General features: G+C 51.2%; 2 protein-coding genes across 12 annotated transcripts; one reads left to right on the top strand and one right to left on the bottom strand.

Annotated features, from left to right (window-relative positions):
* Positions 1-300: 300 nt before the first annotated feature.
* Positions 301-3,161, bottom strand: SDHAF2 (succinate dehydrogenase complex assembly factor 2). The gene is made up of 4 exons (XM_005289217.4): positions 3,026-3,161; positions 2,628-2,851; positions 1,461-1,570; positions 301-749 (listed from the first exon to the last, which is right to left on the bottom strand). The coding sequence occupies exons 1-4, from the start codon at positions 3,047-3,049 to the stop codon at positions 619-621; spliced, it is 489 nt and encodes a 162-aa protein (XP_005289274.1). The 5' UTR covers positions 3,050-3,161; the 3' UTR covers positions 301-618.
* On the top strand, positions 3,044-25,988 carry CPSF7 (cleavage and polyadenylation specific factor 7). Of its 11 annotated transcripts, none has more exons than XM_042858152.2 (10): positions 3,044-3,184; positions 3,576-3,689; positions 13,038-13,256; positions 14,256-14,359; positions 14,863-15,008; positions 16,918-17,323; positions 17,879-17,997; positions 18,075-18,243; positions 18,436-18,609; positions 25,218-25,988. In XM_042858152.2, the coding sequence occupies exons 2-9, from the start codon at positions 3,636-3,638 to the stop codon at positions 18,602-18,604; spliced, it is 1,386 nt and encodes a 461-aa protein (XP_042714086.1). In that variant the 5' UTR covers positions 3,044-3,184; positions 3,576-3,635; the 3' UTR covers positions 18,605-18,609; positions 25,218-25,988. The 11 variants fall into 11 exon arrangements, with proteins under 11 accessions (XP_042714086.1, XP_005289275.1, XP_005289277.1 ...); XM_005289218.4 differs by lacking the exon at positions 25,218-25,988 and adding an exon at positions 21,747-23,864; XM_005289220.4 differs by lacking the exon at positions 25,218-25,988 and adding an exon at positions 21,691-23,864.
* Positions 25,989-26,501: the final 513 nt, after the last annotated feature.

The following is a 26,501-nucleotide window of genomic DNA, read 5'->3' as shown; positions in this document are numbered from 1 at the left end:
GCAGGGTTGGTTGGGCACATAATCAGTCATTAACCTCACAAGGGAGTGAGCATTGCTGTTCCCTTCCTGGCGCAAGTGTATTTAAACAGGAGGCTGGAAAAGAGCAAGTGGTGGATACTCTTCCTGCTGGGCGGGTCTATCTTCTCTCCCCCCCCCCCCCTTTACACTGAATTTACCCATTGGTGGGCCCTGGCCACAAGGATTTACAAGGAATGGTTAATGGAGAGGCTGTAGCCATCAGAGAGGCCCCCACAGTCAAACAACAAGAGGAATTTCACAATGAATCAAAGCACACTGTCATAATGCTATCACCTTCTATTTCTCTCGCACCAAGATGCTCTACAAGCTATATACATACAGTGCCACTGAAATGCAGCCACTTCTGAGGTGGACTGCTGCACCCGTACAACAGTGGGACAAATCCACGTAGAAATTCCCACGGTCAGGGATAGTGCTTGAAACTTTATTCAGTGGGGTTTGGAAACCTGGGTAGAAGCAACCACCGGGCAGAGGACTCCAGGAGCCAGGACCACAGCACTGCAGGCTGCCAAATAGGTGTAGGCACCTCAGCCTCTGCTGCTAGGGATGAGAAGAGGATCCCGGAGCAGACAGCGTGCCTCACCGTGAGGGCTCAAAGAGGTACTCCAGGTCCGGCTGCCGCAGCCTCTGCTCCTTGTTCTTGTTCTTGGTGAACTCTTTCAGCATCACCATGACATCATTCTCAAACACCTCCGGGGTGGGCTTTGCTTCTTCAGGGAGAAAGGACACAGGATGAGACACAGCATCCCCACCCCCATTTCTCAAAGTCACCAGCTTCACATCTTTGTGCAGCCAATCAGGAGTCACACTGAACCCAGTCTCATATCCCTCTAAAGTTGTAGTGCCTCTTTCAAGTCTGCTTCACGAAACACCATGGGAACTCAGGTCAGAGCAGCTAACCACTCCTCCTAGTGAGACCCATCTCAGATGGCAGCAAACAGCTCTAGGACACAGAGGGAGTATAACCCTGCACCCATTTGATTAGTGCAGTACAGGGGAATTCCTTCCTGCCCCCAGTTTATGATCATCCTGTGCCTTGAAGCATGGGGATTGGAAGCCCTGGACAGTTTCTGAGCAAGAGTCACTGCGGTTGCTATTCTGATCTCCATACTGTATATTGCTGCATGTGGAGCCCAGGTGAGCTGAGACACACTCATCATCCCAGAAAGCTTCCTGCTCCATCTCATCATAGGAGACAGGGCCCAGTTATAAAACCTAGCTCCTGTAGATTTTACAAAGATCAGTATCATCACCCCTATTTTGTAGATGGGGAAACTGAGGCAGGGGGAGGGGGAAGTGACTTGTCCAAAGTCACCCAGCAGACCTGGAAATAGAGCCCAAGTCTCCTGAGCCCCAGCCCACTGCTCTATCCTCTAGGCCACACTGTCTCCCCCGAAGAAGGCCCTGTTGCAATACAGTACCTGTTGCCCAGTAGTAAATATCCCAGTCGTTGCTGGGCTCATTGATCAGACGGTCATAGAGGTTCAGCTGCCGCTCAGTCATGCTGTTCAGATTCTCCTTTGCAAAGAGGCTAAGTGAGGCGAGAGAGAAACCAGGAAGCACGAGGAACATAGGAACTGCCAGGCTCACAGCCAGGGTCCGTCCAGCCCAGCATCCTGTATGACACTGGCCAGTGCCAGCAGCAAGCAGATGTGAGATAATCTACCCCCAAGAAGGGCTCATCCAGGCCTCTAGTAGTTAAAGATCAGCTTAACCCTGTAGCTGAGGTGTAATATCCGTGCCAACATCTGTTATCATTAATTATAACTCTGGATATTTTAGTTATGCTAGAAATGTCAGGTCACTTGGCAATCTTACCATGTTCCTGACCTCACCAACTTCTTGTGGTAGGGAGTTCCACAAGCTAATTATGCACTGTATGAAAAAGGATTCCCCTCTATCAGTTCTGAATTTCCCATTGTTCTATTTAATTGACTGTCCCATTGTGCTTGTTATGAGGCAGGGAGAACAGAAGCTCCCAACCTTGCTTTTCTAGACCAGTCATTGTTTTATCAATTTATGTCCCCTCTTACTTGTCTCCTTTCTAAAACAATAATCTCAGTTTTTTCTTTCTCTCTTTGTAGGAGAGTTTTTCCAGGCCCTTGATCATTCTCAACCACCTCTTTTCGGCAATACCCTTTTGGAGATGGGGTAACAATAATCACGCCTTAGCCAGCTGAGGCCGCACTACTAATTTATAGGGCATTAAAATATTTTATCAGCACTGAATTTCACCTGTCATGGTGCTACCCATTCCACTAGCTGGGCTCGGTCCCGCTGAAGTTCCACGCAGTCCCCTGTAGCTTGACTTCGTGTCCTCTGCACGTTTGTGACCTCGCTCTGAAGATCACTACTTACACTGAACAGTACGGGACCTGGCCCGAAACCTAAAGGCAACCTCGGTTCCCCGCCGTGGGGGGACGGGGAAGCCCGGCAGAGCCAAGGAGAGCCGGGAGAGCTGCTGGGGAGACGGAGACCGTCATGCCCGCCCCGTCCCCCAAGAAGGGGGCAGGAAGCGAATCCATCCAGGGAACGTAGCAGCCAGAGAGAGATCCCGATCCGCCCCCCATGCGCGGGGCCCCCCTTACCTGAGTAGCAGGCAGTTCTCCAGCATGCCTCGCTTCCTGCTCTCGTACAGGAGCCGGGCTCTCTTGGCCTGCAGGGGCTCGCTGGGCCGCTCCTGCCAGGGGGGCAAGGGGATCTCCAGCAGGTCCTTCCGCGAGTCGGCCGAGGAGCCCCCCCGATAGCCGCGCCGGGCGGGGAGCGAGCTCGGGCGGGGGCCGCGGAGAGCCCGTCGGGAGAGAGACAGGAGCTGCCGAGAGAGAGGGCGCGTGAGGGGGAGGGGCTGCCCCTACTGGCCCGCACCCCCAGCACAGACACCCGGCACGGGTAGGACCCGCCCAACCCCCGCAGGGAGCCGGGCGCCCACCCGCGGCGGGGGTTGAACGTCAGGCTCCGCTCCCCCGGAGAAACCTGCCCCGCTCACCCGAAGCCCCATCGCCACTGCCATCCCGCTTCCTGGGCCTGGCCACTCTACTCCGGCCTCCCCCGCTCTCTATGGTACCTCCGGTCCCGGCGGGCGAGGGGCGGAAGGGGCGTGGCCTGCATCGGAAGGGGCGTGGCGTGACGGCGCTGGCTTGTGGCGGTGAGCGGTTCGCGCGCTTCGGGCCTGCTTGGGACGCTGGGCCCCGGCGCGGTAACGGGCCGGTGGGGGCCCCCCGGTGACTCGATGCAGCGGGGTTGGCGCGGGGATCGGACCCGCGGGGAGGGCGGGCCGGTCGGCTGGCGGCAGGGCCCTGAGACGGGGGAGTCGTGTCCCTGCGCCCGCCTCGCCAGGGCAGCGCCGGACGGGGCCCCTGTTCTCCCGGGGGGTTGGGTGAAGCTGGCGGGCCGATCGGGGGCGGGTAGATATAAGCGGGGAGGGAGCCGGGGGGAGTAGATGGAGGGGAGCCAGGGCGGGTAGGTCCGGGGAGGGGGGTAGATTCAGGCCGGGCGCACATGGCCGGCCCGTGTTACTGAGCCGCCTCTCCCCGCAGTGCACCGCATCTGCTTCCTTCCTGTGCCCCCGGGCTCTGGCTCCCGCCGCGGCTGGAAATATGTCCGAGGGGGTGGATCTGATCGATATCTACGCCGACGAAGAGTTCAACCAGGTGAGCGGCGAGTGAAAGCCCCACCCCCATCCACGGCAAGGGGGGGGGATTTGCAGAGAGTTGCTGGGAAGCCTCATGGAGTTTGGGGGGCTGTTTGGAGAAGGTTTGGGCCCCCCTTGCGGTGGATATCAAACTCATGAGACTCGGAGGCTGGGAAGTAGGCTGCAAGGGACCATAGGTGGGTCTGATTCCTACTCGTCTGGTAAAGGCACGTGATGGGGCTTGTGTGCCAGCAAAGGAGCATTATGGTGCTGAAGGGTGGCTCTGAAAATCCCCACAGATCTTGAGAAGCCTGCAAAGAGTGGCAGTGTTGTTAAGGCATTGTCTGGGTGATGACTGGAATCTGCGGGGACGTTTTTTTTAGCTGGAGCTAGTGTTTGTCTGGTTACAGTCTGTGGGCAATAGGGAGAAAGAAGTGGGCAGTACCTGTTGGACTGAAGCATCCCTTAAGCCAGGGAGATCTGTGTTGTTGGAGAAGAGGGCAGTGGTGGATACAACAGATTGGGAACCTAGCCATCCTCTTCTGCAAAACATGAGGGTAAGAGACAGGAAACGAAACCAGAAGAGAGCTAGATGGGGCAACTACTAGAGATCTCTCTGGGACTGTAGGCACATGAACACAACCTGATTTAGGGTACTCAGGACTTCAGGATGCTGAGCTCTTAAGGAATTTTATCTGCTTGAATAACTGGGTATAATCAGAGAGGTGCCTAAATTACAAAGAAATCACCCTGATGATACCAGGAACTGAAAATCTATCCCAGATTTACAAGGAGAAAATTATTGAGAATGTGTGAGTAATAAGGAAGCTTGGGAACTACTTGAATTCAGTGTAGTAAGGAACGTGAATGCAGTGGTCCAAATGTATTAGATTTCAGAGGAGCAAATTTTGGAGAGTTAAGAAATCTGGACACGTGGGTATAATGGAAGAAAGTTCAGCTCGGAGATGGAAGTGCTAAGTCTGAGATCATGGAAGAAGGTTAGAGATTCTTAGGAAACTGCAATCAATCTTGATTACTTTCCAGGAGCAAAATGCAAAGAACCAAGAGACTGCCAGTGTGGCCTCATGAGGGGTTGAACAGAAATTTTAAGGCAATAAACCCCTGTTCTGAAAAGGTGGGAGGTTACCAAATGAGACTATACCAGAAGTTAAGCCTTGAGGGAAAAGTTAACAGTGGCAAAAAAAGAATGTTAACCATAAGGGAAATGTGAGAGGCTTTTACAGCTATCCTGGGAGAAATAGTAGTGCTTGATTGGAAGTAGATGCATTAAATGAGGATGAAATTGAGGATGGTTCTAAATGGGCGAGGTCTTGAATGCCTTTCTAAAATCTTACCTTTTCAAAGAACTGCATAAAAATTATGGCATTTCTGTGCTGTATGATCCCCAATAGCCAGGCTTCATCCCCCACAGAAAGCAGTTTTAACTTGAAAATAAACATTTCCCCTTGTTTGGAATCCTCTTAGGACTTTCTGATTGACTGAAAGCATCCTAGAGTACAGCATGGTTATCCAAGTCTCACTGGATCCCATGCTATAATGATAGGTCAGAATTATGTTCTGGGATGTGGCCATTGAAACAGTTCAGCACAGAAATATGCTTAATTTAGTTTCCTTGCAGTTAACCTTTAACAAGCAAAATCCAGAAAGTAACTTTGGACAGTTGGGCGGTATGATAAAGAGAGTAGGTATGAGAGAACTTGGAAAATATGAACATATGCAGATTAGTGTATCAGGATTACAGGCATTCTAGGTAATAGAAAATGACTAACAGATTTCTTGAGTCATTGGCCATTATTTTGAAAAGTCCTGGGGGAGGAGATTGGAGAAAAATAAATGTGCTACCGATCTTCAGAAAAGGGAGAAAGAGTGACCCTGGCAATTACTGTTTGGAAGGTCTATCAGTTCCTAATTAAAATAAAAGTCTGTAAACATCTTGGAGGATAGCAGAGATATGAGCAGTGTAAGCATCATGGAATTATGAAGAAAAACAATCAAGCCCATCTCATTTGATGGCTTTCTGTTATTTTGACTTTAAAGCACTTATTGTGCCACAATATTATCCAGGTTGGGTTGGCTGTGAGTATTTTCTCGTGGCTTCAGAAGTGGCTGGAAAAGCAGAAAACAAGAATGGTAATAAAAGGCAATGTATTGAGTTGGGAGGAAGATGTTTACTGGATGCAGAAAAAAATCTGTATTGGACATGGTTTTACTCAACATCTTCAGAAGTTCTCTGGAAGTAAACAGCATGATGAAAATATTCACTGATAAAACCTCTCCAACACACACGAATAGATGTAGTTTTTAAGTCTAGAAGTGAACATTGTGATCCATCTAGTCTAACCTGCATAACCAAGGCCATGGAATTTCATTTTCAATGGGAGGAAGAAACCTAGAAAGCAACAGTGCTAAGACAAAGAGGCTATGGCATGATTGTGAGTAGTTTGCAGTGTTGTAGCGTTGGTCCACAGATCTTGAGAGACAAGGTGGGTGAGATAATGTCTTTTATTGGACTAACTTCTGTTGGTGAAAGAGACAAGTGTTCGCCACCAGAAGTTGATCCAATAAAAGACATTACCTCATTCACCTTGTCTCTCTAAGGCTACGTCTACACTAGAAACTTCAGAGTGGTTCGGGAGCGCTTTGAAGTGTGAGTGTGGTTACGCGTGAACAGTGGGAGAGCTAGAAGTGTAGGACTGGAAGGGACCTTGAAAGGTCATCGAGTCCAGTCCCCTGCCTTCACAGCAGGACCAAGTACTGTCCCTGTCAGATTTTTGCCCCAGATCCCTAAATAGCCCCCTCAAGGATTGAACTCACAGCCCTGGGTTTAACAGGCCAGTGCTCAAACCACTGAGCTATAGCTCCTGGTAATCCATTTCCATGAGGGGAATAGCTCCGAGCTCTGGGGGCGCTGTCCAAACTAGCGCTTTAAAGCGCTTAAACGTGCTGCACTCAGCGTGATTTTTCACCCCCCTGAGCCAGCAAGTTAGATCACTATAAAATGTAAGTGTAGACAAGCCCTAATAGTGGCTAGTGAGTTGGGGCTTTTGTATCCTGCTGCATGTTGGATCTCAATTCTGTGACAAGACACCCCTACTCCTGATTTCTGTGATAAGTGTTACATCCTGTGGCAAAGTAAAAATTCTACTGCAGCTGTTTGTTCACAAAATAATTCCAGAACACAAGATTGTAATTAAATCTAAAAATGCACCACTTAATCAATATACAACTAGTCAAGGACTCAGTCCTGGGAAGGTTCAAATAATTAATAAAGACATGTTTGCAGATTTGAGTTGCAGCAGGGAGATCTTAGCTGCAGAACATTGTTGCCATACATCCCAGGTGGGGATGGGCTGTAAAGTGCTCTCTTTGTCCTAGTGAATGAGGCAGTCTTTTACAGCCAGCACATGGCAATGTGGGGAAAGGCCCTGAAAAGCCAGTTCTCTTCATGGCAAAGACAATATTGGGGTGAGACAAGATGGAAAAGTGAACAAACCTTGGGAAGATCTTTGATAATCTATACCTGGAGCAGCAGCAAATGGCATATTTAAGGCTGCAGAATGGTTTCCATTCCAACCCCCTATCTTTATGCACTTGTAACTTTCTGAAACTCACCTTTCAGGCTTGGTCTGTGTGCAAAGGTGACTTTTTTGGGGGGTGGAGAAGGAGTTTAAACCGAAACATCTGAGCAGTTTTTGAGAATGAGTACAAAAATATTTTCCCTGTTAAAATTCATGTAACCTTTTTAATCACTTCTGCAACTGAAATAGCTGGGAGCAGAAAATGGAAATTTGGCTTGGAAATAGCCCTTGCTTTTGAGAAGGGCTTGTGAAAATTGGAGTTGGTTTCATGTAGCTGTGACCCTTTGCAAGTTGCATGCTGTGTGTCCCTGCCACCCTCTTTTCCCAAGCTCATGAAGTGCCAGACTGCACATATGTGCATGCACAACTCCCTTACCTTCACATTAAAGAGTGTAGGCTGAGATTGTCAAAGCAGCATATGGGATTCAGCCACACAGGTTGACTTTAATGGAAGATGTAGCTCTGGCTAGTAGGAGCAGAAGCAGCCAAAGCAGGGACCTCTGGACATTCAGACAACTTCCTACATTTTGACTGGACTTTCTCTGCTCTGTGCAGATTGTCTGTTTGCTCCAACCCTCCCTTCCCTCATTGACTCTTCACGTCAGCTTCACTCAGTCCACGCCTACTCCATCCCTCTTTGCCTGCCCCCCTCACCTCTTTCCCCTTTCTTTCCATTTAGCTGATCACCTCTGAAATAAACCCAGCTGCCCACCCCCCAAAATTGCTGTATTAACATGACATTTGCTGCCATCACATAGTTCACTCTGCTTGTGTGTTCTACTCCCTTTCCCTCACACTGTGTCTGTCTGGTTTATTTAAACAGTATACTGTTCAAGGAAGGGACTATTTAGTATAGTGTGTATAGCCCCTAGCACAATGGGGCCCCCCTCTTGTTTGGCCCTGGCACTACGATAATAAACATGATTGATTAATATGTTAGCCTCTGGCCTGCTTTGAAAATCTCAAGCATAGTGTGGCTGTGTAGCCCTTGACTTAGCCCCTGTATATCTTGAAAGGTCTTTGTACAATGCAGCACAGTCCAGTTTCTTCTATTTCCCTCTCTTAAAATATCTGCTGGAAACAGATGGCTATTGCTGGCTGAAGTATGGTGTTAGGGATGAACAGGACAGGGAGGCAGTTATGGGAATGAAGGAGAGTTCAACGGCCTGTCATAGCTTTTCTGTAGAACCTTAACGGGCATTTCCCAACTTCACATTGTCTAACCTTGCAATCTTGGTACTTCCTTTTGTACGGAATGCAGTGTATCTTACTGCTCTTTGCTTCAACCTTAGAGACACATGGCACAGGGTCAGGGCAACTGCATCTGTATTTCCCCTTTGTGGGGCACCCAGTTTAATTGCAGAGCACCCAGCCTTGCACTGGGATATCCCCAGAAAGCCAGACTGCCTAAGAAGAACAGCACCTGTGCTCTGCTGTCTCTCCAAAGAGCTATGGCCAGTGTATTGCCAGCAGTTATAAGTTACCATGCAGCTCCTACATTTATTCTTAAAAAGTACTACAGAAAAAATCTATTAAAACAATAAGAAAACCTTACATGACTGCTCAGAAGCTTATCAGACCCCCAACTCCCGTCCGGGGCTCTGATAGATTTTAGTCCTTCAAAACCCAGAACTGGGTTTTCCCCCTGGTTACAAGTTCATCTGTCTTAGATCCAGAACTCCCATCTGGGCAGATTAGCTGTTTCTTTATACAGCTCGGCCCTTTGATCTTGGCCTGCTGTAATGGGTAATCAGCAGACATTGACCCTCTGTTCAGGGTAAAAACAACGAGGAGTCCTTGTGGCACCTTAGAATTCCCATCTTTTCATGTACTGTGTATATATACCTGCTACTGTGTTTTCCACGCCGTGCAGCTGATGAAGTGGGTTTTAGTCCGCGAACGCTTATGCCCAAATAAATTTGTTAGTCTCTAAGGTGCCACAAGGACTCCTCGTTGTTTTTGCTGATACAGACTAGCACAGCTACCACTCTGAAATCTGTTCAGGGTGGATCTTCATAACTGGAGGTGGGGAATTTGCATTAACTTCTCCCTAGGGATTCCCCAGGAAATCGACTTCACTCTTATTGTTCCCCAAAGTCCATATGTGTCTGGTACATTTTCAGTATAGTCTTTTAAACTCCCAGGTTGTGAGGGGCATTAGCAGTGGCACAGAGATGACCTTAGGATGTTTGATCTGCAGAGGTGTTTTCTTTCATTGAGCCCCTGCTCTTTGGTGTGCCTTTATAAAGGTCAGGGTTTTCTCATTGCTTTTTACCTTAGAAATACCAAGTTTGGCCTGGCTCTGGTCTCCTGGCAGATGCTGAAAGCACAACCAGGCCACCTTAGCATTCCATTAACTGGGGTTTGTATGGCACACAGTAGCACCTTGTTAAATTAAATTAACTGGGGGGCGGGGGTTAATAGAAAAGAGCAACACATTTTTAGGCAGAAACTCATTGGGGAGGTTTTCAAAGGGGGCATCTAATTTCCATTGACTGCCAATGTTAGGCACCTAACACCATTTGTACCTATGAATACCTCCCCCTATGTGACTGAAAGATAAAGAAAGGAAGTGGCTGGTTTTAGAAGATAGGCTCTGCTTTGGGATGCTAGCTGCAATCCTCCTCCTGTTATCACAACAGTAGCCATAAAAAAAAGGAACTTGAGTCCGCGCTTTACAAAATATGCTAATGATTGACTGGTTGGAGGGCAGGCGTTTGACTAGGATGGGGAGACACAGGCAGTGTAAAAGGGCAGCTGGACACCGATAAATGCAAAGGAAGGGGATTTCTGTGTCATGGGGGAGAAAGCGCGTTCTGTGGTGGATTCCACAACTGAGGAATTGTAGCAAATGTGGGATTCTGGATATTGATTCAGAGATTCGAAGGCCAGAAAGGACCATTGTGATGATCTAGTCTGACCAGAGGTTCAACACAGGCCAGAGAACTTCTCCAAAATAATTCCTAGAGCTGATCTTTCAGGAAAACATCCAATCTTGATTTTAAAATCTTCAGTGATGGAGAATCCACCACTACCCTTGGTAAATTGTTCCAATGGTTAATTACTCTATTAAAAATCTAGGGCTTATTTCTAGTCTGAGTTTATCTAGATTCAGCTTCCAGCCAGTGGATCATGTTCTGCCTTTCTCTGCTAGACTGAAGAGCCCATTATTAAATATTTGTTCCTCATGTCAATACTCGTCTTATCAAATGTGGAGCTTGCCAAACCAGTTTGCAGCAGCAATGTATCAGCATTCTCATTGCGTGACCCAAGATTACCTGGTTAATAGTGGGAGTACTCATGATCCAAGCTGTGGATTGCAGTCAAAGCCCTTTCTAGGGCTGAATCTCGATTACTTGCCAGTCGTCATTCCTGATGTAGATACTTATAGACTCTGATCAAGTCATCCCTTAACCTTCTCTTTGCTAAGCTAAACAAATTGAGCTCCTTGTGTCTGTCACTGTAAGGCATGTTTTCTAATCCTTTAATCATTCTTGTGGCTCTTCTCTGAAGCATCTCCAATTTATCAACATCCTTCTTGAACTGTGGGCACCAGAACTGGACACAGTATTCCAGCAGCGATTGCAGCACTGCATTTACAGACACAGCACATTACAAAGTAGGGAGGCAATCTCTGTACACCTTCAGTGGTGGGATACCAGCTACAAAATTCAGTTCTGGGCACTTTGTTATCGAAAAGGTGGCAGTATATTGGGGGAGGAGGGGTTCAGAAAAGGGCAGGAGAAATGCCCGGGACCTGGGGAGATTGACTTGTGACTTGTAAAAAAATATTTGTGTCTTGGCTAAGTGATGACTATGGGGAGGCAGAACCGTTTGCAAGGAGCCATGGATCTGGAGATGACTTACTCGGTGGTAGAAGGTCTAGCTAGGACGAATGGAAGGAGATTGAAAGAGGGCAGTTTTAGACCAAGTATCCAGAAAGGTCCCCCTGTGGAGACTTTTATAGGAATGTGGGGTTAGTGTTCCAAGGCAGGAGGATGGTCACCCCTCCCTGGAGAGATGGACTGGTCCAGGCACTAGGGGTGAACTATTTCATCCCCTGGACTAAGGCATGTACTTTTCTGGACTTCCAGGAACTGTAGCGTGGAAATGATGCATCAAGTCAGATCCCGCCCAACTGAACTCATTGGCTGTTTTATCCTTGATTTCATTGGGAGCAGGAGCAGGCCCTTAGATGTGTGTAATAGCTTTAAAATGGCTCTCTTTCTTGAAGGAATTGTCCTCCTGATCTCATGCCTCTGGCCTATCCTGGATTTACACTCCTCCTTATATTGTCTCAGTACAAGAACAAGTGTGCACTTGATGAATTAAGATAATTAACTTCAAGCATATGAAATGGCTGCTAATGCATAATTAACCTGTGGCACTTGCTGCTGCAGGGTGTCAATAAAGCAAACAGCTTTAGAAGAGTTTTGAAAGGACCATAGCATTTGTTGTAACAGTAACTGGGATAAAATGATAAGCTAAGGGCTCTAATGCTTTATGGTCTAATAAGAATGGTAGGAGGAAAATGCTTCCTCAAAAGCCTCATGCCACCTCGGGTTCAGGTCTCCTAAATTAAGCCTGGCCAGGAGATCGCAGAGGAAAGCCCAGATGCTGCAGAAGGCAGTGCTCTTTCCTCTGAGTGCTGAATCAGTGCCCCAGAAGTATGCCTGGGGGTGCTGTGCCTCTGGGATTAGCTGTAAAACAGAGGTCCTGGCCACTCGTGATCAGAAGAGGAGCCCTAGCCAGATTCCATTCTGCGTTTGGAAGTTCTCCCCATAGTTTCATTTGGATGCACTGTTGTTCACTTCCTGTCCTAAGCCGTTGTCCTAAGCCGAATGAGTCACATCTGCACACTGACACACGTTACTCCCATGAGGCTGCAGAGCCCACACAGCTACAGGAGAGTGAGCCACGTTCCACTGTGCCTCCTGCGTTGGGAGAATCGTGGTCTCTGTTCCACGGCAGAGGAGGTGGGGCTAGTGAGAACCAATCTGGATTTGAGGTTCTCAGGGAGAGTTAGTGGCAATGAGAAAAATCCTCTCTGTCATTGAACTCCTTCATTGTCTGAAATTTATGGCAGGAGTTTTGCAGTCACGTAGAGAAACGATTCCTTGCCCAAGCCACTTACAGTCTGAATCAGGCAGGAAAAATGTTATACCCAAGGTAATAATTCAGATTTAGGATGTGGAAGACACAGAGAGGCTGAAGAACCAGGAGTGTCCCTGTTACATGAAGAAGAACAGGAGGACTTGTGGCACCTTAGAGACTAACAAATTTATTAGAGCATAAGCTTTCGTGGACTACAGCCCACTTCTTCATATGCATCCGAAGAAGTGGGCTGTAGTCCACGAAAGCTTATGCTCTAATAAATTTGTTAGTCTCTAAGGTGCCACAAGTCCTCCTGTTCTTCTTTTTGCGGATACAGACTAACACGGCTGCTACTCTGAAACTTTTCCTGTTACATGGTAATTCTCAGCCCAGTAGCATTCCTTCCCTTTGGCTTCTGAGAGTGGGAGTTCTAGAGAAACTCAGTCTGGGCAGGAGAGAATGATTCCTCCTCAGGATTGTTTTGTGTTTGGTGTTTAATCTCTTGGGTGCACGGGCTGTTTGCCAGCAGATCAGAAGCACTGGGCAGGGCAAACCTCTGGCCTGCTGGAGCCTCTCCCTTGACGTGACTGGCTAGTGATTGATTGTTGCCCAGCTGGTAAACTGACCCCATGGGCTTGTCACAGAAATGCTCACTGATCTCTTGTGTGTCCTAGGACTCCGAATTCAGTAATGCTGACCAGATGGATCTGTACGACGACGTGCTAGCAGCAAGCTCGCAGCCACCCGAAAGCCGCACCAGCAGCTCGGAGGCACCGACCGAGATCCGCCAGGAGCAGTCCCCCAAGCCAAACAGCAAATCGCCTGCCATCTTGTACACCTACAGCGGCCTGCGTAACAAACGGGCTGCCGTGTATGTGGGCAGCTTCTCCTGGGTGAGTCAGGTCACTGGTGCCTGCTGGAAGCACATGGCCTAGTATGACTGTCCTCCACTTACTGGGGACAGATGCGGTGTCTTCAGTGCTTGCAGTCTGGGCTGCAATTGTTGCTGTCAAGTGAAGTGAAATCAAGCTTGGTCTGTACGTGGATGGGGATCCTCTAAGGAAACCCATGTTCTGTAGAAAGGGGTATGGTATAGGGGGCTCTCTTCCCTTTGTGTCAATACTGAACCAGTGCCCCATCCTGGGCTTGCAAGGGCTGTGCTATCAAACAGTTAGTGAGGTGTGGTAAAACAGAGACCTGGACCACCTGTGGCCAATGGTGATCTCATGGTGCGGTCTGCATGGGCCTGGGATATGGAGCCTTTAACACTTCAGAGCTAGTGCAGTGGGAGGGTGATGGCTCTGGGCCAGCTTATGTGCTCTTGTGGCTGTGGGCTGGCTTATATGACATGAGGTGGTGGCTTTCTGAAGAACAGATGTCCCCACCACACAAGCCACTGACACAGTTGGGACTAATTGTCCCCTTTGTTGGTAGTCCCTGAGAGAAGCCAAGGACTGAATGGGCCTGGAAACTGAGCTCTGGCCCCACAACCCCTGTGATCCTTCTTGCTCCAGGTCTGTTGGTGGAGTGGCACGTGGGGGAATTTTACCCTACTGCTCAAACTCTGTAGACAGAGCCCTTCAATCACCACAGCTCTCCAGGGTGCCTTTTCCCAGATCTTATGACTGTCATTTACAACTGTCTCCCTGGGGATTGGTGTCTCCCAGACAGAGGGTTACTAGGCTGGGCTGTATCATCTTCCCGTTGAAAGCATTTGTGGCATCAGAAACTGGAGCCTACGCTAAAGATCCTAGGGGGAGATTGAACAGGGTGGGCCTTGGTGGTGGTGAATGATGGATAATGCTAGTCCTGGAACAAGGGTGTGTGGCCCAGAGATCCTGCCATAGGGCCTTAGCTGCTAACGCTGTCCTCTTCCACCTGTTCTCAATCAGTGGACAACTGACCAGCAGCTGATCCAGATTATTCGCTCAGTGGGGGTCTACGATGTGGTGGAGCTGAAATTCGCGGAGAACCGAGCCAATGGCCAATCCAAAGGGTGAGAGCTCTGGAGGGACCCAAGGCCTTCTGGCACTGGGCCAGTCCAAAGAGTAAACACTGTTGGGGGAGACCCTGGACCTTTTCTCCTATGGGTTTGTCACCATGATTGTCCGGCCTGTTCCCAGTGGGCAAGGTGTCAGCAGGCCTTCTTGTGGAGCTGTCTGGAGGCTTGAAAGATGCTTGTGTGAATGGAGCTAGTGTGCCAAAGCACAGAGGACGAGGTAGTGAAGAGGTGGTGGGGAGCTGATGTGAGGCACGTAGGAATGCCGGCTACCCTGCAGTGGTGGGCTGGGTTCAGCTGCACACAGATGTCCATAGTGAGAGGTGAGGATTGCTGCTCTCAATGCTGCCTGGGCCATGGGGAGAGGTGTAGATTGAAGCACCCATGGTTGCTCGTTGGGTTGTCCCCACAGATTGTGGTTGGGGAGGAGGGTGGGCTTGGTCCCTCGATGTGATGGGGTACTGGCCTGCCATCATCTGCTTGTCTCTGGCTCCCCCCAGGTATGCAGAGGTGGTAGTTGCCTCCGAGAACTCAGTCCACAAGCTCCTGGAGCTGCTGCCCGGCAAGATCCTCAATGGGGATAAGGTGGAGGTGAGACTGGCCACCCGGCAGAACCTGTCGCAGTTTGAGGCACAGGCTCGGAAACGTAAGTGGGACAGGCCCGCCGCCAGGGCGGGGCACAGGGTGCATGAGGAAGGGGAGACTCCCATTGGGCCCTAGAGATCCTGAGCAGAGCTTCAGCAGCCTGATCCAACCAAAATCCTGGGGTGGGGGCTGAATTCCCAGGAGTCTCTGCGTGTTTTTCCTATTGCTGCCGAGTCTGACCAGATCCTGACCCGAGTCTTTATGATCCCATTTTAGGTGCTCATAGACTGCGAAGATCCCTCGTAGCCTCCTCCTCCTCCTCCTCTCCAAACTGAATGGGCTTAAGCTCTTCAGCCTATCATCATAGCTAAGACCCTCCATATCTATTAGTAGCTCTTCTCTGGACCTTCTCCAGAATTTGTACATCCCTGCGGAGGTAAGGTGCCCAACACTGGACGCAGTACTCCAGCTGGGGCCTCACCATGGGCCTTGTACAATGGCCTTTTTCCTCAGTCTGATGGCCCAGCCCAGCGTCCCAGCCCCGCCCCAGCTAGGGGGCGCTGTGCAGCTGGAGGTGCCATCTTTCCAGGGACACACATGACGAAACTGGCCACCTGTGGTCATTGTCGATCCCATGGCATGTTTCGTACGAGGAGAATTACTGCCCCCAGTGCCCTGGACAAATTCCAACTGGGTGACTGTCCTGCAGCCTTCACGCACCCTAGGCAACTGCAGTGGAACACCAAATTTTCCGTTGCCCATCCTGAATTGTCAAAAAGAAGTGCTCTGCACTGTCAGACCGCTGCCACCTTCTGCCATGGAGGTGGCTGCATTTCAGTGGCAGGTGAGAGGTTCCTCTGTTCTGTCCCTTACCTCACAGGGCTGTTGTGAGGCTGTGGCTTTGTCTGCACTGGGGAATTGCCCTGGCTATAGCCATTGGTGTAGCTGTGCTCACCCTGATGGAGCTTACCAACACCGGGCATTAATGGAGCTTCTACCTGGATGAAACCGGGCCAGCTCATAGCAGTTTAGCATGGACACTAAGGGGTTTGCACCAGTGGCTGTTACAGGACCACTCACCGGGGCAGGCAAGGCCTCAGTGTGTCTCCAGCCCTTTGATTCTGGGCTGAAAGGGGCTAGAGAAGGGAAAGTTTCCTTGTAGTAGTAATCTCCTTTGGCTTGTTCCCATGGCTGCAGATGAGCAACATCTGCATGGCTGCTGCAGATCTAACCCCCTCAGACTCTCTCATGGTCAGCATCTGGTTACTTGCTCTCCAATACTTGGTAGCCATGGGAGTTTTGGATCCAAGCTATGTCCCTCTAAGTTTGTTCACCTTATAGTCCCATCAGCCCTTTCCAGATCCACTCCCGTAGGGGATTGCAGGCTTTCTGGGTCAGGGTCTCTTATTGGCAGGATTTCAGTCTCTGCCTCTGTGCAGGCCCAAACCAGCTGTATTAACCAACAAACAGGCAAGCTCTGACTCACACAGTGCCCGGTGGCCTCTCCGCTGAGGCCTCTTGCCATTTGTCAGGGCTTTTGGCTTCTGCCCAGGTAATCAGTTTGCTTTGCAACTTCCATCCCCTGTGTTCGCCACCGGGGCACTGCCTTTGACGCTTTCCTGATACCTTGGTGGAGAGCAATCACGCCCTGGCTGAGGCCCGTGGAAGTGGAGGCTACGTTTGGCTGGCTGGATCTTTCTCTTGGCACCTCAGGCTCCGCTGAAATCAGGCGTGTGGCCGTGGGAGACGGGTGCCCCGATCTCGAGACGGGGAGGTGATGGGGGCTGGTGCAGGGTCGAGGGGACGATATATCCCTCCCTCGGTCACTGGGTCATTCCATCCCCCGCCTCCTTCCTCCCTCCCCAGGCTTGTGGGGGCTGCCGCACCAGCTGGCTCTCTTCAGGTGGCTTTCCTATGGGTGAAGTCACCCCCATGCTCACAAGCCATTCCCCTTCTCTGTTGGCTAACAGGGGTGCCACCGAGGGCTCACTCCCGGGACTCCTGGGATTCGATGGATGGCCGAGCCACGCCGACGGAGAATGCTGTGCCGCCCCCTCGTGTGGAGAAGCCCCCTTCCGTGCTGTCTTTCTTTAACCGCCCCCCTGCCGCCATGCCCCTCATGGCCCTGCCCCCTCCCCCGATGCCTCCCCCACCACCTCTCTCCTCCAGCTTTGGAGTGCCACCTCCCCCCCCAGGAATCCACTACCAGCATCTAATGCCCCCTCCTCCTCGACTGCCCCCACACCTGGCCGTGCCACCTCCAGGGGCAGTCCCTCCCGCCCTGCACCTCAACCCTGCCTTCTTCCCCCCGCCAAATGCAGCATTGGCCCCCCCGCCGGACACCTACAAGACCTCTGCAGCCTATAACCACAGCAGGTGAGAGCAGTATGATGGGATAGCCTAATTTTGGCAATTAATTGATCTTTGATTATTAGCAGGTAAATATGCCCAATGATCTGTGATGGGATGTTAGATGGGGTGGGATCTGAGTTACTACAGAGAATTCTTTCCTGGGTGCTGGCTGGTGCATCTGACCTTTAAAGTCTATGAGTCTATGAGCTGCAGCCTCTGCTGGATTTAGAAAGAACGAGCTGAGATCGTGGGGGCAGGAGACATCGGCACTGTCGTAACCGTGTGTCAGCCAGATCTGGGCCTACTGGGCCCCAAGAGGGCAAAAGGTGTTGCTATGGGGTGCCAGGTGGGTGTCCCGGGGAACCTCTGCCAGGTGGGCAGTGAGCCTGGGATGCCCCCGGTTGGTGCCCTGGGGAGCTCCCTGCCAGGTGGGTAGTGTGCCCGGGATGCCCCCTGGCTGGTGCCCCTGGGGAGCTCTGCCAGGTGGGCATTGACCTTCAGCACCTGTCGGGTCAGTCCCCGGGGGTGGGAGCTTTCTCCCCATGCCCGGCTGACAGGCGCGTGCTCTGTTCTGTGCAGTCGAGAGCTGGGCCCACTGCCTCCCGCAGTGAGCGAAGCCGAGTTCGAGGAGATCATGAACAGGAACCGAGCGATTTCCAGCAGTGCCATTTCCAAAGCGGTGTCTGGAGCCAGCGCAGGTAACAGTGGCCCCCTGACACCCGTCATCCTCCGTCCCCTGCCTGGTCCTTTTCCTCACCCTTCTCATCTCCTGCAGGGGATTACAGTGATGCCATAGAGACCCTGCTCACGGCCATCGCCGTTATCAAACAGTCCCGCGTAGCCAACGACGAGCGGTGCCGCGTCCTCATCTCCTCCCTCAAGGATTGTCTTCATGGGATCGAAGCCAAGTCCTACAGCATGGGTGCCAGCAGCAGCTCCTCCAGGTAAATCCTTGCCAACCAGAGTAAGAGGGAAGAACTGCTTGCTCTCATCTTGGGCCTTTGGAGATTTGGGGGGCAGGCACAGCTCACTATCCTTTGGGGAGACCTGAGTTGGAGGCAGCAGCCCCTCTTTGTCTGAAGATCTGGAGGGGAGCACGGCTTGGGAGATACTCAGCACTTAGTCTTGTCTTTCAGAAAAAGACACCGGTCTCGGGAGAGGTCGCCCAGTCGGTCCCGCGAGAGCAGCAGGAGGCACCGGGACCCGCTCCATAATGAGGATCGGCACGAGGACTATTTCCAAGAAAGGAACCGGGAGCATGAGAGACATCGGGACAGAGACAGAGAAAGGGACCGGCACCACTGAGAAAGGTGAGCTGGCCCGAGGCCCTGCTCCTTCTATCTCCCTTGTGCGGCGAGGCCATCTACCTGCTGCTGATGGAGCACCCCTTCCCTTAGAGGGACGTGGCAACCTCCTGGGGGTGCAGACTGGACGTTAAGCAGTCTATTTCCCCTGGCTTTTAGCAGTTGACTCTCCATGGCTAACATGGCAGCCCCTCCAGTTAGTGTTCTAACTACACAGTCAGTGGCCACCCTCCGGATCTCAAGCAACAAATGATCTTTCATTGCCCGCAGCGGGTGTTCCAAGAGGGAAAGCCCCAGAGGAGAAGAGAAGGGAATGTCCCTTAATCTCCTCTGATGGCTGCTGAATAACCGGCACTGAAGTCCCTCATTGGTGGTTTTCCATTGAAACTGCAGCCAGCTTGGTGCTGCTACTCGTTCACATGCATCAGCAGAGTCAATTCCAGCCCCGTTCCTCTCCTTCCCGTGTCTTCACTTGATTGATCTGTAGCAGGCTGTGAACCTACACGGCCCACACCGAACAGCAGAGAGCGAGCTCCTTGCCCTTTGCGCTCGGTCCTCCTTTCTAGGTTCAGTGCGGGCAGTGTGAGGACGGGGCTTTCCTTGGTCAGGTATCCTCCAGCTATGGAATTCCCTTCTGTGGTTAGCCTGCCAAAGTCCCTCACTGGCTGATTACAGCACCCTGCAGTGTTCTCACTTCCTGTTAACCATCTTCAGAGCCAAGGGGCAGTGAGCTCTGCTGTTGGTGGGTGGCTTGGCTGGGGAGAAGTGGCTTTGCCCACATGGTGGTAGCTGGGTCGAGTACGAAAGCTTGTTGGATTTTTAGGATGCAAGTGTCAATAGCATGTCCCCACGCCCAATAGTTGGGGGACATGATAGTGGTCTTCAAATACTTGAAAGGCTGCCATAAAAAAGATGAAGAAAAGTTGTTCTCTCTTGCTACAGAGGGCAGGACAAGAGGCAATGGCTTCAAGCTACGGCACTGCAGATTTAGATTAAATCTGCTTCTTAATTCTAAGAACAGTAGGACAGTGGAACAGACGTGTCTAGGGAGGCTGTGGAAGCTCCTTCCCTGGAGGTTTTCAAAAAGAGCCTGGATAGCCACCCGTCTTGGATGGCTTAGACACAACAAATCCTGCATCTTGGCAGGGGGTTAGATTAGAACTAGACCCTTGCGGTCCCTTCTAACCCTATAGGTCTCTGGTTCTATTATAGCTCTACTGGAGAGGGCCATGCGACCTTTTAAATTAGGGGTGATGGGTCAGGGCTGCCAGCTTCAGGCCATGTGCGCCTTTCAATCCACAACAGGTTTGTCACTCCTACATTTCAGAATTACTTGGTGGGTGGGGGGAATGGGGGGGACTGCACAGTTTCCCCTGTGTCACCCACGTGTACAGCCTCTCCTGCTTTGTGTTGGGGCTTTTGTACAGCACTTGGTCCTAAAGAATTAAAAACCGTTACCCACTAGATTTGCCTTTGAAGGTCTTAACTAAAGCCCAGCAATGCGACCCATACGCTGCTCCTGCTCCCCTCTGAGAGAGGCTGCCACTAAGGAACAAGCTGACTCAGAAATTACATAGCATCAACATGCAAACATAACATCCCATGGGAGCTCTCCCCATCCTGGGCTAATGCCAGAATTTCTGCTGCCTCCCCTACCTCTAGCTGTACTGAGGTGGGCGGCGTTAACTACAAACCAGCCTCCAGTATCCTCCCGAGAGGCCATGGTGTTTTGGTCCCATTCCTGCTGTGTGGGAAAGTTCTCCCTGCAGGACTCAGTGCACCAGTTGTGCTGCCTGAGACATAGGATGGCAGTGTCCTTAGTCTGTTGCAGGGGGAGTGCTCTGCGGTTTTTGTTCTGCTTTGTGGATTTTATTTAGCAATGGGCTGATGCCACTTAAATTATCTGCCTACCGCTGGAGTGCCTTCACCTCTGAGCACTGCCACACCTGACACACGACTGATTTGTACCAGGGTAAGACCGAGAGGCCCCCCACTGCGACTGGGCCAGCTACTGTGAGTTTCTTACCCAGATCAAACCATTGGTCTCTTGGGGAGCCCTGGGTTTCAAACCCACGATTGCCTTATGCTTTTAAACGTTCATCCCCCCCACCACAAAATGTTTCCAATGTGAGCTTTTGTCCAGGCATGATGGGGGCCTGGTGGTTAAATCAAAGAAAGGGGGAGTTAGGAATGAAGCCCAGCTCTCTTTGCCACTGATTGACAGTGAACTATGGCAAGTTACTTCCCTTTTCTGTGCCTCAGTCCCCCCTTCTCTCCTCCTCTCCCCTCTCTCTCCCCTTCCCCCCCCCCCCATCCCCCCGCCCATGGCAGTAGTATTTGCCTACCTGCCATGTACTTCTGGCTTACCCATTACCCTTGTGAAGTGCTCAGATCCTTGGCTGAAAGACGCTCTAGGAATGCCCAGTGTAACCCGGTCTTGTTAGCACGTCCTTTGGTGTAGAGAATTGCCTGGGCAAGTTCCCTCTCAGCAGAACCTGTGTGGCTTGCAAGATTTATTCCGGATCAGCCGAGAATGTACTTTAGGTGTCATTAAATATTCCAGGTGAAATAATTCCCCTCTAGGTCACCAGTTCCAATCCAGCCTGGGTTGGCCAAGACCTTCCGGCGATTTGACCTGTGCAGGTTTGGCTGATCTCAGTCCAGTTCCTAGTGCACAAGTGTCCTCGCTGGAGAGCCCACGTTCTGTTAGACATGCATTGTCCTCCTTGGCGTTCCCAACTGTTCAGCCGAGGCCAGAATGGGGCCGTGGAGATGGAGTGTCTGCCTCACCCCTAGAGGTGGCCACCGGGGCAGGGACAAGACACCTCAGCTGGTGGAGCCTGCCCTGGGGGTGGAGGACTTCTCTCTCCAAGGCTGTGGATCCTGCACCTTGATCCTGTCAGCACCAAACTTGCAGGAAGACAAATGTTAAAAGGCAGGTCCGTGGGGGGAGCCTTTGCCTCCAGTGGGGGAGGCTGACTGGGCCCCAGGCAGATCCTTGCTGAGCAGTTGGCATCAGCGGCGACTCAGTGCCTGGTCAGCGCAGCAGGGAGACTGTGACCTGTTGTCTTGTTCTGTCCCTTCCAGGAGTTTGGTTGGCAGTAAGTGTTTTTAATGGACTTGTATCTCCTCACCTCGATCAGGACTGAAGGACGGAGGCCGCTCCACCCCTCTCCTCCCCACTGCCCCCAGCTCCTTCCAGGCACCCAGGGAAAGCCACGTCGCCTGCGGGACTCCAGCTGGCACACGGTGGCCTCGGGACCCACACTCGCTGCTGCTGCTTTCTGGGGAAATGCTGGAAGACGTGGAGTTAGGGAGGGATAGCGTCGGGGCCACTGTGAGCAGGGAGTGCTCCAGTCCACGGATACTTGGACCCAAAGAGAAATGGTGCTTTTCCATGGAAGCCTGTGAGCTCCTTCCTCTCCGTGGCCCTTTCGGGGACAGCTGGAAGGGAATCCATCACCCTCGTGTGTGCTGGGGAGGGTTGGAGGTGGGGGCACAGATATCCCTGCGTGGTATCTGGCGCCTGGCCTGCTTGGCTTACTGGGGCCAGTATCCATGTCCTCCCATGGTGCACTGTCTTCTCGTCCTGTGTGGGGGTGCTCTCTTGAGGAGTGCGATCCCTTCTCCCAACCAGTTCCAGGCCTGGCTTGTCTGGCCCATTATACTCATCTTAGATAACAGCATTTCCTCTTCCCCCGCCTCATGGAGAGCAGGCTGGCTGCTGCTTCCCATCACCTTTTTCTGCTCCCAGTTGCCGTTCCTGTAGGCGCTTCTGAGTTCTCTGCATTCTGCCCTGGCTCCTCTAGGGGGCTTGTCCGGAACAGAGGTGGCCCCTCTCAGCTGGACTCAATGCCTCTGGCTCTCCATGCTGATCTCATGCAATAACCGTTCCAGTTCACGTTTTTCCCTACCGCAAGCCCCAGCAACCTGTTTCTTCAGAGCCAGCCTCCTCCCAGAGAGGCTGCCTTCCTTGTTTTAGAGGAAGCGGCATGGGGAGAGACTTGAGTGTTGTGATATCGGTGGATGGAGATGGGGTGGGCTGGGGGCTGGCTGGATGAGCCCAACAACTGATAACCTGGCGAGCTGCTTAGCATTTTTGTGTGGTGGGAGGTGCATTGATTCCAGGGATTGAGAACTCTGGTGGGGACTCCTGCCTCTTCATAAACGCTCTAGGAATGGGAGCTCCCAATCGAGTGCTGGGTGGGAGGTTTCTTTAGACAGCACTGCTGCTTGCTATTGCTCTATGGTGCGTGACGGTGAGCAAAGAGTTTGGGGTGGCTGAGAGTTGGTCTACATCTAGCTAAGGAGTCTTGGTGCCTGTTCCAGCACATGGGGCTGATTGTGCCCAACAGTGTGATGCCTGAAGGGCCAGGGGGAAACATAACCACTATTTCCACCACAGCCTTCAGCTGGTGATTCTTGAAGGCTGGTAGGATAGGTGGTGTGGAAGGAGCCATGTTCCCTCGAGCAAAGGATGCTCTAGGGTACAGGTGGCCAGAGAGCAGCCTGCATGTGTCGCATGACTGTGCCCATCTGAGCGGCAGACTGTGGAGACTGCACATCCCAGCATGCAGTTCTCCAGTCACTTAGCTCAAGCTATAACACATTGTATGCTGGGACCTGTAGTCTCCAGAGCCTGCACCTTTATGTAAGACTGAGGATAGCAACCACCTGCTGCATTTCATGCCATTCAGCGTGGCCCTCCTGGCAAGTTGTGGACACAGCTGGGCAAAACCTGGGCACCATCCCCCCAGCAGGGGTCTCCAGTTGGACACATCAGAGAGGGTGGCAGGGGACGAGAGTGCACAGCCTGCCTGGAGGCTGGCGAAGTGAAGTGACACCTCCCTAAGAACTGTGATCGGTGAGCAACGGCCAGCTCTGGATGTCTTTTTAAAAAGAAAATGGAAAAAAAAACAACGGAAACTTAAAGTGAGGTGACATTAAAAAAGAAGTGTAAAATACCAGAAAACCCTTTGACAGGAGAGTGTTCTGTTTTTTTACGTAATGACACAAATTTTTAGTTTATTTCAGAATAGTGGTGGGAGGGGGGATGATAAAAATAAAATAAAAAGCAACGCCCCAATTCCCCTCCCCCAGTTCTCGGTGATTTGATTTTTGTCTCTTTCTGATAGGTTGGAAATTGTGTAATAAACTTGATGACGTTGTCAATCTTTTATACTGCATTGTATGTTTTCTTTTTTTTCCTTTTGTAACAAAATATTTTAAATAATAAATGGGGTGTGAGCTGTTTTACGGAACCTGCATTGAATAATATTCTCTCTCTGGGGCCGTGGTGGTATTGGTGCTGTGAATGGGGATCTAGGGTTTGGGATTCTGGACTCTTGGGTTCTTGGCCTTGCTTGTGGTCTGATTTTCTGAGGCACTGAGTCCTCAAAACCAGCACCAGCATTTAATGGTCAGACATATAGAAGGCTGCCTAGGATGCTATGCCAGCTATGCCCTCCCTCAGCCAAGTCTATGCTTCTAAACTACACCTCCAGCCCAGCCCCCTGCTCTGCAGCAGTGGCTGGGACTGAAAGCAACCGCTTGGCCATGGCTTCACTCTGGCTACCTCCTCTCCAGGTAGGGGAGATTTCATGGGTTTCTGACCCTTTAAGGGCACACCGTTCACTAGCAGCAGTGTTTGGGAGTTGTGGATCTCTGCCTCTCAGCCAAGACAGCATTCAGGGCTGTAGCGCTTTAAAAACACCACCTTCCAGCACTACCCTTAGGCAGCCCCATTGACCTCAGCAGGCCAGTCCCATGCCCTGTGAAGTGTAGGGAATGCTGCCCCCCACCCCAGGAGGTCAGATCAGTGCCTGTGGGATGCTTTGAGATCCACTCTTCAAAAGAGACAGAGGCAAAGTTATGAGTGCTCTCCAGCAGACTGGTTCAGGCTGTATGTCAGTCCTTGCTATCCAAGAGGATCTGAACGTCATGGTGCTTTTGAGCGGGTGGAAACCGCGCCATTCTGGGTAGGCCTGAGTTAAGGTTAAAATAATCAGAAGTAGGAAAGTCAGAGGTTTAGAATGAAACCCTAAATGCTGGAGTCTGGAAATAATCACTGAGGTGTACATGTCAATGCAAACGGCCCCCCTTGCCTTCCGTTACCCTCCCCTGGCCACCTACCCACTGTCAGCTGTTTTCTCTGTTCTGTTCGCATTACAATAATACAGACTTCTGTTGATGGTCTAGCCCCCTGTATCAAGGGAAGGTGGCCTGTATGTCCATGATGAATGTAGGGAAAGTTGGCCTTGGCTTGGATCTGGATTGTGGGCGGGGGGCTTGGGTCTCTTTGGGAGGGTGACTGGGGCAGAGCTCTTATTGGTGGATGAGGACAGGATATTGGATAGATCATGTGTAGGGTAATGTGGCGGTTTTGTCTCATACTGCCAGCATGGGGGTTGGCAGTGTTTCTGTTTCTTTGAACTATAGTGTTCTAAAATTGTGCTTTTTAAACCTATCTCCATATTTCCTGGTTTTCAAGTGCTTAATGATTTCATTGCCAGAGGGCAGCTGCATGGTTCCTTTACAACCTTACTGGGGGGTTTTTTGGTTGGGAGATTACTTTTTTGGCGACAGCTTTTTATAATGTGTGGAACTTTCTGTAGATGGAATTGCGGCCGATGGGAGCAGAGGTCCCCCCCTTCCCTCCCGGGGCTGTGACTGCTGTGGAGTTCATAGGCGCGGCCTGCGCCATTCGAAACCGCATACAGATTCCTACATCTCTGCCACGCCTGGTCCTAGTCAAAATACTCCCTCTTCTGGCTGTTGCTCAGAGCCTTTGGCTCGGGCTGGAACCCTGCTGTTACAATGGGTGCAAGAGACCTCATCAAGTTTAGAAGGGCCATGCAAAATATCAGGTAACCTAAAAGTCCTTTTGAGTCTCCTCGAAACTCTTCTCCCTCAAGAACGTCTCTTCTGATCCCTCCCTGAGGCAGCTCTCTGGCTAAAGCAGCTAACATGAGCTGTAGGGTGGATTGGAGGAGTGTTGACAGAGCTGGAGAAACAACAAGGAGTCTGGTGGCACCTTAAAGACTAACGGATTTATTTGGAAGACAGAGCTGGAGGTAGCTCTCAAGTGAGGTATGGCAGAAGGCTAGTTGCAGACTTCCCTATGGAGAGGACCACACAGAGGTGAGATCTGCAGAACAATCTCCCAGGAGAAGTGGGGGAAACCCCACCACTGAAGACACCTAAAATTAGACTAGGGACAAATTCCTAGATGATGTCCTGTTGGGACCAATCCTGATGGACTAAGTGGGACCTGATTGGCCCCTTCCAAGTTGAATTTCTGGGGTGGTTCCTTGTAAAAGGAAGACACTTGGCAAATGCAGGCTTCTGGCAGCCCTGCACAAGGGGTTGGGACTCGGTGTCAGTTATGAACTAGTTCTTGGTGTATGTGTGAGGAGGGAGGGAGACCCAAACTAGTGGGGAAAGAGAGAATGGAGCACATCCAGTTAGGCTGGTGGTGATGGCCTGGAGTATTCAAGTCAGGCTTGATGATCTGGTGGCCCCTTCTGGCCTTGAACTCTGACTCAATGACTCTATTGGTGGGGGCGATTCCCTTCCCCATGCTGAAGGAGCTGTGGCCCTCAGCAGGATTTGGGGGAGGAAGAGGCAAGGAGGGAAGTATATGCTATGATAGGAGTCAGTTGCCCTGCCTAGCTGTGATTTTTGCACCTACATTGACTAGCTACATATGAAGTCCAGTGAGAGCCCCCCAGTGTGATAGGTAGAAACTAATCTTCTGCCACCCTGCTGAGAAAAAGCCAGAGCCCTTCTGAGCTGGTAGATCGGAGCACATGTAACAAGACAGATGCAGGGCTGCTCCGTCTGGCCCCAGTGTGAGGGCCCCTGGGATGTTGTGTGCTGGGCCCTAGGGTACAATACCT

Source organism: Chrysemys picta, chromosome 4 (genome assembly GCF_011386835.1).
Source record: "Chrysemys picta bellii isolate R12L10 chromosome 4, ASM1138683v2, whole genome shotgun sequence".
Classification (NCBI taxonomy): domain Eukaryota; kingdom Metazoa; phylum Chordata; order Testudines; family Emydidae; genus Chrysemys; species Chrysemys picta.
The sequence above is the reverse complement of the archived record's forward strand: the minus strand, read 5'-3'. Positions and strand labels throughout refer to the sequence as shown.

Bases quoted from the DNA above. Each gene is read 5' to 3' on its own strand.
- SDHAF2 (XM_005289217.4), bottom strand. From the start codon at position 3,049: ATGGCAGTGGCGATGGGGCTTCGG. The intron at 2,852-3,025 runs GTGAGCGGGGCA...CTCTCTCGGCAG, and splicing joins CAGTGGCGATGGGGCTTCGG to CTCCTGTCTCTCTCCCGACG. The intron at 750-1,460 runs GTACTGTATTGC...TTCTCCCTGAAG, and splicing joins TATTTACTACTGGGCAACAG to AAGCAAAGCCCACCCCGGAG.
- CPSF7 (XM_042858152.2), top strand. From the start codon at position 3,636: ATGTCCGAGGGGGTGGATCTGATCGATATCTACGCCGACGAAGAGTTC. The intron at 14,360-14,862 runs GTGAGAGCTCTG...GGCTCCCCCCAG, and splicing joins GCCAATGGCCAATCCAAAGG to GTATGCAGAGGTGGTAGTTG. The intron at 17,998-18,074 runs GTAACAGTGGCC...CATCTCCTGCAG, and splicing joins GGTGTCTGGAGCCAGCGCAG to GGGATTACAGTGATGCCATA.